General features: G+C 39.8%; 1 protein-coding gene across 1 annotated transcript in view; it reads left to right on the top strand.

Moving 5' to 3' along the window:
- LTK (leukocyte receptor tyrosine kinase) overlaps positions 1–13,959 on the top strand; it is a gene marked incomplete at both ends in the record, with an annotated part of 140,107 nt that overhangs the window by 53,287 nt on the left and 72,861 nt on the right. The window contains 3 exons of the mRNA XM_083365850.1: positions 9,573–9,712; positions 10,333–10,461; positions 11,135–11,284. Coding sequence (XP_083221976.1) covers positions 9,573–9,712; positions 10,333–10,461; positions 11,135–11,284 — 419 coding nt within the window. The remainder of the gene's footprint in view (positions 1–9,572; positions 9,713–10,332; positions 10,462–11,134; positions 11,285–13,959) is intronic.

Below are 13,959 nucleotides of genomic sequence, written 5' to 3'. Positions count from 1 at the left end.
GGCCAAGCCCACCCAGTAGGCCATATGCACTCTAGCCACACCCACACAGTAGGCCACGCCCACCCTGGCCATACCCACCCGGCCCCCTGAGGGCAATCGCAATGCTGATGCGGCCCTCAATGAAATTGAGTTTGACACCCCTGATCTACATAGTATGCAAAAGAGACAATCAACTAGCCCAAAAGGGGACAAAAATACCCAAACACCTCCCCACCAGCAATCAGCGCCCATATGAACATAAATGAACTCCGAGATTAACATCAGCCCAACAATCAAATAAGCAATACCCCACTCAGGGAACTGCCAAACAAGCCAACAGTAAACAACCAAACCAAAGAACCTCTAAGATCACCCCCAGCAATACTGACAAGGCAAGCCACTAGAATATAAAGTGAGAGTCAACCCTACTCCTGACTACCACTCCTGGCTAGCAAACACTACTCTTGACTGGTTTGAGTAATGAAACATCTACAAGAAAACCACCAAGATGAGAAAGCAGCGAGGACCCCTCATTTCAACCCTGAGCTACAAATACTTTTTTTTTCTCTCTGAAATGTTGTTAGTATTGACATAACGTCTAGCTGCTTCAGTTTTTCTTTGACGTATGCTGTAAGTTGTGTGACTATATGTCACAAAAGCCAGACATCTTGAGAAGCAACTAAATAATTTGATTCTGGTGTAATTTATTGTTTTGCGTTCTTGAGACAGTTCTAGTAATTATTCTCTTCAATTCATGTGTAGGAAACTTGTTTCATTATAAGAAAAACTCACTAATCCTGGGATGGATTACCTTTTTTTCCCCTTTTCTTTTTTACTGAGGGTTTTCCCACTGAGGTAAACTGTTAAAGACACCTTTAGAGAAGAAATGGCAAATTGAGGATGACTGTGCTAGGCACTGTGCTAGGCAGAGCCAATAATTGTGGTGGAATGAAGAATTGTCAAGTAGAGCAGCTCTCAGGAAAGGAGAGAACTTGAGAGCATCCACAAGTGTTCCAGACAGCTTGGGCAAAAGGGGTTTTTTTTGGGGGGGGAGGGAGAGAATAAAGTTGTGATTAGAACTTTGATTTTGGAAAGTTAAGGGTCCAGATGGATCTGAAATAATTTTTTTGAATTAATTATAAGAATCTTTCCCATAGGAAGCCATGATAGGATGAGACTTTGAGGGTTAGTCTCTAAAGAGAATTAGGAGCCAAAGATTATAATTAAAAGGGAAGACCACTTAAATTTGACTTACTAACACAGAATGAAGCAAAATGTTAACACTGAACATTATTCGGTTATATTTTTGAATACAGTGAACCCAGATGTTAAATGTATGAGTGGCTGCTTTTATAGGGAGACTGTTTAAAAGATATTATGGGAGAGGAATGAGTTTTACTGGACAAGATTGAGACTGATCTGAAAGTAGATTTAATAATTGCCAACTACAAGAGTATTATAGAAACATGATACATTGACACATAAAAGACTCCAGCTGACATTTTAATAAGCGAAAGGGATATTTATTTTATTTATCTTTCACATTTCTGAACTGCCCATCTCCTTCAATATTCTATACAAATAACCAACCAAGAGACCGACCTAGAGAAAAGAATGAAACAATCAGTATCTTCAAAAGAATAAAATTGACTTGAGAAGAAGTAAACAACAACATACTAACATCCCTGGATATCCTCATCAGCAGAGGAAATGGCAGCAAAGTAGAAACACATCTATTGTAAAAACCACCCACATTAACCAAGTTCTTCACTACTAAAGCCACTTAACCAAAACCACGGAGCAAACCCCACTCACTTCCAGCACTGAAGATGTTGCCCAGTTAGATAATGAAACATCTACAAGAAAACAACTAAGCTCAGAGAGCACCAAGGGCTCCACGGTTCAACCTTGAGCTACAAATGTTCTCCTCCATTGTAATACCCACTAATCTTTTTGAAGTTAGGAACATGATCAAAGGGGTGAGTGGAAGTCAGCCTTTTTCCACTATCTTGCATTCTCATGATGCATCACAAAATGTGTTGATTTTCCCCCCTTAAAAATGAAATAGATGCAGGTTTATCTAAACAGGCCTCTCTTCAGAGCCCCACAATAAATATGCTGTTTCAAGAGCCTTCATGTCTTCCTCAGGAAGAGGCTTTCTCAGCAGAAAACTCTCAGATACAACTCAGATAAGATTCTTTATTGTAGGCAAGAACGGAACAAACAGATTATCATCCACCTGCCCTGTAAAGAAGTGCTTTTTATAAGTCTTGCTTTAGTGTTTAAACTCGTCTTTTTCCTCCCAAGTGACTGGTTATGGGATACTTGGCATTTGACTTGGTGGCCATGTGGAGCTCAGACATAATGGGTAGATTATGGTTTTCTCTAACTTGGAAACCACTGGTTACCATACCTAATCAGTACAAACCCTCCCTCCTTTCCTTCTTTACTTCCTTCCTTCCTTCCTTCCTTCCTTCCTTCCTTCCTTCCTTCCTTCCTTCCTTCCTTCCTTCCTTCCTTCCATCATTGCCAGAGATGTGTTGACCTCCGCTTTATGTTTGTACCTATATATGAGCGTGGAGCATTGTTAGCTAATTTAACAAGTTGCATCCTTTTGACATAAAATCAACATTAAAAGTATTGCCACGCTGAGTTTATCTGAATTACTGCTGCAACAATCCATCTTTCACTGTGTACACCCAAGGCTTCATTCTGAATTCCATTAAATAAATTAAATTGGCTCAAAAAGCTCCTTTCCTGGCTTGAGCCAGGAAAGGCTTGCTGATACCTCTGGAAAGGAACTGCTTCTTTCATAACTTGCACTTTGAGATTGCCAGAATCTACTATAAAAGTGAATGGCTCCAGATTTCACTGATACCTCCCACAAGAATCTTACTAAAATTCAAAGGAAAGTTACAATTTAATCTTGAAAGTTCTAGTAATTTTTTAAAGGAATTGTGGCTGCTTCTAGAGCTTACTAGATATAGCCTTGTTTTAAAATAGTTTTTAAAATGGATTATTACTCCATTGTGCTTTTGATGTTATTTATAATATGTGGTGTTTTTTATTATTTTGCTTGTATTGCTCTTAAATGTAGGCACACATTTTAAGAAATTGTGATTATATATCATGTGTACAGTACTGGTCTGAAAACTAGATACTCTACTATAATGCACACAATAATCTTGAATACTCTGTGGCTTTTGTTTGCTGTGACACTCTGCAGTGCTAGTGACACAACGATGATTCAGAGTTGGAGAACTGAATAACATGCAGGAAATATAAGTACTGTTGTTTAAGAACTAAAAGATCTAATATAATTATGTAAGTTGTGTAAAGGGCAAAAACTGAACATCAAAAATATACCATGAGTTACCATATATTGGTATTGTTATTTCTGGCAGATATGTTATATGAAGTTGTTGCAATTAGTGAATACTGAACAATTGCCCCTAGGGGAAGCACATATAAAGGTTCACGCAAGCCTCAGGTCACATTTTCATCAACAGATCAATACATAATCTAGTTTTATGTGTGTTTCTGTTTAAAAACACCTTTTGGCCTTGACTTGCCACATGAAATTCAAGGGAGTGATTGGTGGAACTTATTTTTTTTTAGAAGGCATCAACAAAAATGACATATCAACATCAGGCAGTTCTACTTCACGACTTTAGCTTTCACAATTTGTTGAGGCAATTTTCCCTCCTGAACTGGCTTGTTGTAAGGGGTGAATGCTGTGGAGATTAGGAAGATTTCTCCCATTTGTATATTTTATGTAGCAAAAGTCCACCAAAGAATGACTATTCTGTAATGTGGTGGGTCCGACGCAAGGAAGAGACGCCAGCCGGAGTACGTGTTCAGCTCTTTATTGGGGGGGTAGCGTACTGGAGAATGAGGGTTACCTGGCCTCCTTAAATACCTAGCCAGGTAGGCGGCCAGCCAATGGGGTTGGCCCTAGGTTTCCCGCCAAAACTAGGTTTCCCGCCAAAACCGTTCAGGCCAATGCCCCCTGGTGGCTGTTGCTATGCAGGTGCCTGCATACATAACACCCCTCCCCCCTTAGAGAAGAACCACATAACAACTATAGAACAATATTATAACTAACTACATAACTATATACACTGTGTGTTAATACAACGCAACTATGGAGTGGTCACTTGCACACATAGTGCGCTAGGTATGCCGGTGCTCTGTGGGGTCTGGTGGACCGTCTGGGTTTGGCTTGGCCCTGGACTTGGGCAGCGGGCTCGTGATGCCCTTGTGCTGGCTTGAGCAGCGTCGGTTGTAGGAGGCCATCCTCCTCTAGTTCTGGTTCTGGGTCATTTTTGGTTAGACTGACCTCCCCTGGGGTGTGGACTCATCGGTCGTTGTGGCATGTGGTTCCATTGCTTGCATGGCGGCCAGAGCCGGTGTCTTGCGGTGGCCGGTTGCGGTGGCTGGCGGTCGCGTTGGGGAGGAAGGGAAAGATTCCTCTTTCCTTCAGCGTGCAGTGCATTCCCCTAGTGACTTCAGCTCTTTTGTTGGCAGAATCCCACCTTCGTTGCCACTGTAATGTGGTGGGTCTGACGCAAGGAAGAGATGCCATCCGCAGTATGTGTTCAGCTCTTTATTGGGGGCGGGGTAGCATACTGGAGAATGAGGGTTACCTGGCCTCCTTAAATACCTAGCCAGGTAGGCGGCCAGCCAATGGGGTTGGCCCTAGGTTTCCTGCCAAAACTAGGTTTCCCGCCAAAACCATTCAGGCCAATGCCCCCTGGTGGCTGTTGCTATGCAGGTGCCTGCATACATAACACCCCTCCCACCTTAGAGAAGAACCACATAACAACTATAGAACAATATTATAACTAACTACATAACTATATACACTGTGTGTTAATACAACACAACTATGGAGTGGTCACTTGCACACATAGTGCGCTAGGTATGCCGGTGCTCTGTGGGGTCTGGTGGACCGTCTGGGTTTGGCTTGGCCCTGGACTTGGGCAGCGGGCTCGTGATGCCATTGTGCTGGCTTGAGCAGCGTCGGTTGTAGGAGGCCATCCTCCTCTAGTTCTGTTTCTGGGTCATTTTTGGTTAGACTGACCTCCCCTTGGGTGTGCACTCATCGGTCGTTGTGGCATGTGGTTGCATTGCTTACGTGGCGGCCAGAGCCGGTGTCTTGCAGTGGCCAGTTGCGGTGGCTGGCGATCGCGTTGGGGAGGAAGGGAAAGATTCCTCTTTCCTTCAGCGTGCGGTGCGTTCCCCTAGTGACTTCAGCTCTTCTGTTGGCAGAATCCCACCTTCATTGCCACTGTAATGTGGTGGGTCTGACGCAAGGAAGAGATGCCATCCGCAGTACGTGTTCAGCTCTTTATTGGGGGGGGTAGCGTACTGGAGAATGAGGGTTACCTGGCCTCCTTAAATACCTAGCCAGGTAGGCGGCCAGCCAATGGGGTTGGCCCTAGGTTTCCCACCGAAACTAGGTTTCCCGCCAAAACCGTTCAGGCCAACGCCCCCTGGTGGCTGTTGCTATGCAGGTGCCTGCATGCATAACATATTCTTTCAACATTAATGTCTATAAACAGAGAAAATCCCGCACTCTCCAGCACTGATGATGTTACCTAGTTGGATAATTAAATATCTGTAAGCAAACAGGGAGCCTCAAAGACTCCATTTTAAAAGTTTCTTTTGTAAATCCAATATAGAAAAGTTTTCCAGGTCACTCTTGATTTCTTATTTGTATATCCCTTTTCATTATGAAAACATCATTTCATTTCTCTAGTGTAGCATTTTTTTCCACATCAGTTTTTTAATCTGTCGTTTTCAAACCCACTTTCAAATCACTCTCACTCTTGTCTGGTAAAATTTGTTCCTCTTCTGTAATATCTTTTAAACAAAATCCATCTACAGAGGCAGATATTCTTAAAATTAACTTCTGGCTCCATTGTTCAAAAATATCCTTCAATATGTTCAGTGTTAAGATATTTTGCTCCATTCTGTATTAGAAAGTCACATGTAAGTGTTCTTCTTTAATAGTAATTTTCAGTTCCTTCTGATTCCCTCTTGTGTCCAAATGTCTGTGGAGATTCTCCATCATCCAGGTCACAGTTGTCTCAAAGGTGCTTTTTCAAAAGGCAACTTAACTTGTTTTTTCCTCGAAGAAGATGACAACATTTTGCTTCTTATCCAAGAAGCTTCTTCAGTTATGACTGGATGGTGGGGGGATGGAAGGATATGTTCTGAAAGGATGGTGAGAGAGGGAGGGAAGCAGGCCTTTTTTCTTTAAAAAAAAGGTGCCAGAACTCTCATCAATAAAACAAGGAGTGTATATAGAACAATATCGGACCTCTGAAAAGTATAAGCATGCATATGTACTCAGTACTTGGTTTGGGCCCCTTTTGCCGCAATTACTGCCTCAATGCGGCGTGGCATGGAAGCTATCAGCCTGTGGCACTGCTGAGGTGTTATGGAAGACCAGGATGCCTCAATAGCAGCCTTCAACTCTTCTGCATTGTTCGGTCTCATGTCTCTCATCTTTCTCTTGGCAATGCCCCATAGATTCTCTATGGGGTTCAGGTCAGGCAAGTTTGCTGGCCAATCAAGCACAGTAATCCCACAGTCATTGAACCAGGGTTTGGTGCTTTTGGCAGTGTGGGCAGGTGCCAAGTCCTGCTGGAAAATGAAGTCAGCATCCCCATAAAGCTCGTCTGCGGAAGGAAGCATGAAGTGCTCCAAAATCTCCTGGTAGACGGCTGCGTTGACCCTGGACTTAATGAACCAGCAGACCAACACCAGCAGATGACATGGCTCCCCAAATCAACACAGATTGTGGAAACTTCACACTGGACTTCAAGCATCTTACAGTGTGTGCCTCTCCATTCTTCCTCCAGACTCTGGGTCCTTGGTTTCCAAATGAGATGCAAAAGTTGCTCTCATCAGAAAAGAGGACTTTGGACCACTGAGCAACAGACCAGGTCTGTTTTTCTTTAGCCCAGGTAAGACGCTTCTGACGTTGTTTGTTGTTCAGGAGCGGCTTGACAAGAGGAATACGACATTTGAAGCCCATGTCCAGGATCCGTCTGTGTGTGGTGGCTCTTGATGCACTGACTCCAGCCTCAGTCCACTCCTTGTGAAAGTCCCCAACACTTTTGAATGGCCTTTTCCTGACAATCCTCTCCAGGCTGCGGTCATCCCTGCTGCTTGTGCACCTTTTTCTTCCACACTTTTCCCTTCCACATAACTTTCTATTAATGTGCTTTGATACAGCACTTGGGGAACATCCAACTTCTTTTGCAATTACCTTTTGAGGCTTTCCCTCCTTATGGAGGGTGTCAATGATGGTTTTCTGCACAACTGTCAGGTCAGCAGTCTTCCCCATGATTGTGATTCCTACTGAACCAGACTGAGAGACCATTTAAAGGCTCAGGAACCCTTTGCAGGTGTTATGGTTTAATTAGCTGATTAGAGTGGGACACTTTGAGCCTAGAATATTGCACCTTTTCACAATATTCTAATTTTCTGAGATTGTGGATTTGGGGTTTTCATGAGCTGTACGCCATAATCATCACAATTATGACAAATCACGGCTTGAACTATCTTGCTTTGCATGTAATGAGTCTATCTCATATATTAGTTTCCCCTTTTAAGTTGCATTACTGAAATAAATGAACTTTTGCACGATATTCTAATATTTCGAGTTTCACCTGTATATATAGGAGATGAAAAAGCAGGGAGCACCTGCTCTGCCACGTTAGTTGATGGTTGGTTTTCTTACTGGTTTTATTTATTCTATTTAGCATATGGTGATGTTATATTAGCCAGGAGACTACAGTGTGAGTACAAAGTAGTTGTTTGGTGATGATGATTGCTAGTCTATTCAGTTTGTTTCTTACTGGTAAGGAATAGGGATGCTGGTAAGAGAAAGGCTGACAGGGAAGCTACCATTCACTGCCATAAAACTACTCTGTATTAGAAGGTGATAACTGGCCTCATTCAGTGACATCAGAATGTGGCTATAATTCACTAGTCAAGAAACATCCTGGAATTCCTAGCTCAACTATCTATGCCAGTCAGGAATTCTGAAAGTGATATTCAAATATTTGAAGGGCACCCAATGAGAAAAATTTCTTTGGATGATTCGGGAGCTGTCTTGTTTCTTTTTGTTACTTGCCATTTTCTCACTCATCACTTATATCTTTTTTTATTGAAAAGTTTTACAGTACATTTTTTTAAAAAACAAAACCCCTCCCAACCCCCTCCCCTCTCCCCCAACCTCCCCAACTCTACCCTCCCCTCCCCCTCCCCCCTCCCCGACTTCCCAGAGCTAAATACAGGGTATAAAAATACAAACAAACATAATCTACAATATGCAAACAACAATAAAATATTAAATTCTATCGCACTTTAACTCTTAATAAAATAACTACAAGCAATTTATATATCACATAAATCCAATACTTATTCAAATGCTAGGTGAAACTTTTTAGTCCCATATTTATTCTGGATGTAATCAATCCATCTTCGCCACTCCACAATATATCTCTGTTGCGACTGGTCTTTCAAATACGCTGAAATCTTTGCCATTTCCGCCAAATTGGAAACTTTTAAAGTCCATTCTTCTATAGTCGGCAGTTCCTCCTTCTTCCAATATTGCGCTACTAAAAGTCTCGCTGCCGTAATTAAATGCAACATCAACTTATATCTTCATTATTGTTCTTCATTGTTCACACTGCAGATTTCAAGGGAAAGAATGTGATGTTGAACTGTATTCCAAGATTGTGAAATTAGTCTCCTCATGAAGAGCTTTGGTTTGACTGAGCCTGGAGCATGACGAAACAATTTTAATACATCCCAATAAACTTATTCTTCTGATTTTAATGAATGGATCTAGGATAGGAATATATGCTATCTATCTTTGAAAAGAGTGCATTCTAAAAATTAGAAAATGAGGCAGTCTGTTTCAATATGATCTATGTTCAATGACAAGCTTGAAAATTTAATTACATAACCATTCATAGTTTATATGGATTCATTCTTTTTCCCTATATATTTCCTTCCTCCCACTCTTCCTTGCATCCTTCCTCCCACTCTTCCTTCCTTCTCGTTCCTTTCCTTTCCATACATCCATTTGTCAGTCACATTTAGTTATTTTAATCAGCATAACATATCTAGCTTTTTCTTCATTGTACCACTATTCATCTATTTTTTCTCTGTTGCTCCTGTAGTTCCCTGTTTTCACTACTAAAAATAAGTCAAAACAAATTAAAAACAAATGAATAAAAACCAGTTTTAATTAATGCTTACTTCATTTGGTAGGGTCTCACAATATGTGCTATTATAACTAAAGCAAAATACTTAAAGTCGTGATTCTCAGGCATTGGGTGACAATACAGTTTAGTGGCAGAGCAGTTTATAAGCAGTATAAGAGATCCTCTCAGGTTCAGATTATAGCAAAATATTATTATTAACATCTAACAACTTTACTACATAATTGACCAAAGCTGCACAGTTCTAAAAATATAACTTGAGATAAGATATATGAAATCCTTTGGATACATTTGTGCTCTTTATAGATAAACACATTTATTAACCATGTCAACTGCTTTGATTTTCAGGGTGAAATGGAAAATTCTAATAGGCCCAATTGGACAAATGGAAAGGCCTTTTGAGATCACTTTGCTGTATTCAAGTTGTGAGGAAAAGAATTCTGGTTTTTTGGCACTGGGCTCATTGCAACTTCAAAATTGCCTTCATGGTATGTAAGAATTCACATTTGAAAAAATTGTGATCGTTGGATAAGATAAACTGACTTGTTTCTGGCCTAAGATTCAGCAATAGGCTGTGAAGTAAATAATTTTAAAATCTATTATTTTACATTTAAATTTTACTATTTTATATCTTAACCAGAGTAAGCAAACTGTGGCCTTCAAGCCACACATGGCCCCTTAACCCCTATTTTGAGGTCTCCAGAAGCTCTCCCAGGATTATGTAGCCCAAACTGCTGAAAATTCCCATCAGTTTCCAATAGAAAATTAAACAAAGTGTGCTAAGCCTTAGGTTTGGAAACAAGGAAGGAAGGATTTCCCCCTAAATCTGAAAAATGGGCCCATTCTCTTTACTACTTACAGCTTCAGATGACCTTGGTCTGACTTTTGCACATATCCAGTGCAACTCAAGTTCAATCCATTGCACAATTGGATCAGATCCAGAGGATGATAAAAACATTAAAAAATGTTTATCAGACTTCCTCCAGACTGATACTCATCCTAGAAAGCTCATAGACACAGATTCCAGGCTGTAAAAGTGGTACATTTTAAAAATCAAGTCAGAGAAGACTGACTTAGATGTTGATATTCTTGTTTGTTTTCCTTTCAGATAAAGGTTTTTCCAACTTTGATAAGGGATCTCCTATCTCCTGCCCACATGAGGGCTGTGTCAGCCACCTACAGGTTTGCAGTTTCAATTCTGATTGTCCAACCAAAGAAGAAGATGGATCCCTCTGTGGTAAATGTGAACCTGCCTGCCTCATTCTTTCAAGGAGTTCTTACTTATCAACTATCGTTCAAATGAAAATATTAAGCCCAACCTTTTGTTCTTTATTAATCCTGCAAAAACTTCAGCAAGGAACAAAAAATATTGATTGGTTCTGAAAGCAGGACAAAAAGCAATGAATGAAAATAATCAAGGAGAGAACCAACCTAAAACTAAGGAGAAATTTCCTGACAATTAGAACAATTAATCAGTGGAACTACTTGCCTCTGGAAGTTGAGGGCGCTCCAACACTGGAGGTTTTTAATAAGCGATCGGACAGTAATTTGTCTGAAATGGTATAGGGTTTCCTGCTTGAGTAGGGATTGGACTAGAATACCTCCAAGGTCCTTATTCTGTTATTTCCTGTTATTTTCACAAATGACTTTTATTTCCTAGATCAGAAAATACCTTACTATTTGGGTCTTGACGTTTTGATGGATGCTTATTCCTAGGCAGCTGATTTTTTTCAGTTTATATGTTTAATATTAAAAATAGTAAGAAGAAAAAAATATTTAATGATTTTAGTAGAAATGTAAATTTTCTGTACCTATGAGTTTTTGTACACAGTTAACCGTACTTCACAATATACTATATTGACCTTTTTTGTTTGTTTCTTATAAAAATCACTCTTACTGGTTTTTTCCAGGTAGCCTAACAGAGGGGGCACATTGTTCTTTTGAGGAAGGTGCCTGTGGCTGGACAATGGATGGAAATATAAATTCTTCCTGGACTATTAGTGATTTTTCAAGGATGCATGAAAACTGGATTGGAGGATCTGCCTTACAAGCCACTGGAGGTATATTCCTTATTCTTCATCTTTCATTTTAGCTGGAAGGGCATCTCCATTTGGGATCCTTTTATTTATTGAAACGTTGAGCAACTTTAGAATAGAATAGAATAGAATAGAATAGAATAGAATAGAATAGAATAGAATAGAATAGAATAGAATAGAATAGAATGGAATGGAATGGAATGGAATGGAATGGAATGGAATGGAATGGAATGGAATGGAATGGAATGGAATGGAATGGAATGGAATGGAATGGAATAGAGGTCTTTTAGTGCAACCCCCTGCTTGGGAAGGAGAACCTATACCATCTCAGACAAGTGATTGTCTAGTCCAGACATGTCAAACACAAGGCCCAGGGGCCGGATCCAGCCCACGAAGTGGTTTCATGTGGCCCGCGAAGCCATCCTGGAAAGAGTGAGGGAACGGCCCCCACTGCCTTGGCCCTGGCCCAGAGACCCTCCTTCTGCCAGAGACCCCCAGATCTGTCCCACTCCTGCCCAGGCCCCCATAGGCACCCTTGATGCGAACGATGTAGAGCTGGCCATACCCACCCAGTAGGCCATATGCACTTTAGCCATGCCCACCCAGTAGGACACGCCCACCCTGGCCATACCCATCCAGCCCCCTGAGGGCAACCGCAATGCTGATGCAGCCCTCAATGAAATTGAGTTTGACACCCCTGGTCTAGTCTCTTCTTAAAAATCTCCAGTGATAGGGCACCCACAATTTCTGGAGGCAAGCTGTTCCACTGGTTAATTGTCCTCACTGTCAGGAAGTTTCTTCTTAATTCCAGATTGCTTCTCTCTTTGATCAGTTTCCAACCATTGTTTCCTGTCCTGCCCTCCGGTGCTTTGGTGAATAATGTGACCCCTCTTCTTTGTGGCTGTCCCTCAAATGCAAGTCCCACAGTCATTCTTCATATGTTTTAGTTTCCAAGCCTTTGATCATCTTAATTGCTCTTATTGTATGCTTCTGAGCTACATCTTTTGTAGAGGGATGTTCATAGTGCTGCCTTGAGAGAGTGTCCATCTGTGAAGGAAAACATACAGTCTCATTATGCATGAAATCAGAAAACAGCCTGAGGGGAAACATAAAGCTTTGTGTTTTTCAAGAGAATACTATAAGACAATCTATAAAATCTGTTTTGAAACTGAAAATTTCTACATTCTATAAGCAACTGATATTAAAATTGGATTTTAGCCATGGACTAGTAGGTGAATAGTATGTAGCTTAGGTAACCTGTCTATGGAATCAGAGTAACTCCCAACAAGGAAAGAGTATAGCATTTAGGTTTTTTGTTTAGAGCAAAATCAGGCAAGGGGAAACTGAAATATATAAAATCATGTGTGATATGGAAAATATGAAGCTTCCGGTGAGGAATTATGGTGGGCAGATGTCTCCAAAGGAGCAAAGGGACACTGTAGCCAAGAATACTGCTAGAGGGTGGATGCCAAACTGTGTAATCTCTCTGGATCAAAGAAAGATGGTAAGATAACCCTTTTGCACAAAATATTTGCCTTAAACACTTTTGGTGAAGAATATATTTCAGCAGACATTAAAAAAGAGGAATGAAGTTATTTTATATGGTAGATTTGTGAGGTAGAAGTTAATTTATTTGGGGTCAAAACTATAATGTTGGGGATTTATGCCTCTAATGAGGACAAAGTAATGTTCTACAAACAACTTATGGAGAGATTGATGGATTTCTCTAATGAAACTTGGTTTTTGAAGAGAGATTGGAATGGAAATGGACAGAACTTTGAGAAAAATATTAAATATTAAAATTATGTAGGATAAACTACCACTTTTTTCTGATTTGATGATTAATTTTGGGTTGATTGATATATGGAGATGGAAAATGGTAGTTAAAGAGAATATTTTACTTTTCAGAAAAACTCAACTCTTTTTCAAAAGTAGGCATGATTTGTATTTGAAAAGTCTTGGCTAATAAAATATCTAAAATGGAAATTTTACTTTTTCATACCAGAATCCTGTGATTTTGGTTATAAAACAAAAACTAAATTTTTTAAGATGGAGATTAAATGAAGTATTGTTACAGAAAGGAATTTGTTGAGGATTTTAAAAAGAAATTAGAAGAATTCTTTGAAATTAATTTAAGCTAAGGCATTGATGTGAAAATGGTTTGGGATGCAAGTAAAGCCCTTATTAGAGGTTTTCTAATTCAAGATAATTCTGAAATTAAGAAGAAGAAAGAGAAAAGACAATATATTCTAGTGGAGATAAAAAGAAAAGAATTAAAGAACTTCCTAGGGAATATAAGTATCTCTCAATAAATCAAGATTTTAAAACAACAATTAACAATGACAAAAATGGAAATAAAATTGTAAAATCTGTAAAACATAATTTTTTTTGAATTTGCAAAGAAACCAGAGAAATGGTTGGCATATAAATTGCGAAAAGAAAGAGGGAAAGAAAATGATATTGAAATTACTAGAGGCTGATTCTATATGAACAGATAATATTGCTACTCAAGGAACATCGTATCAGTATTAATTTTATATAAAGAACATGATATTCCATTGGAGAAAATGGAGGAATACCTTAGAAAACAAAATTTACGGAGAATCACAGAAGAACAAAGACAAATTATAAATGGACCTGTAACAACAAGGAAGCTTTGAAAGTTATACAAGAGATTAAATTAGGAATGTTTCCTGGAA

This window comes from Vipera ursinii, assembly GCF_947247035.1.
Source record: "Vipera ursinii genome assembly, chromosome: 1".
In the NCBI taxonomy this organism is placed as follows: domain Eukaryota; kingdom Metazoa; phylum Chordata; class Lepidosauria; order Squamata; family Viperidae; genus Vipera; species Vipera ursinii.
Note: the sequence above shows the minus strand (reverse complement) of the source record. Positions and strands in the feature narration are given on the sequence as shown.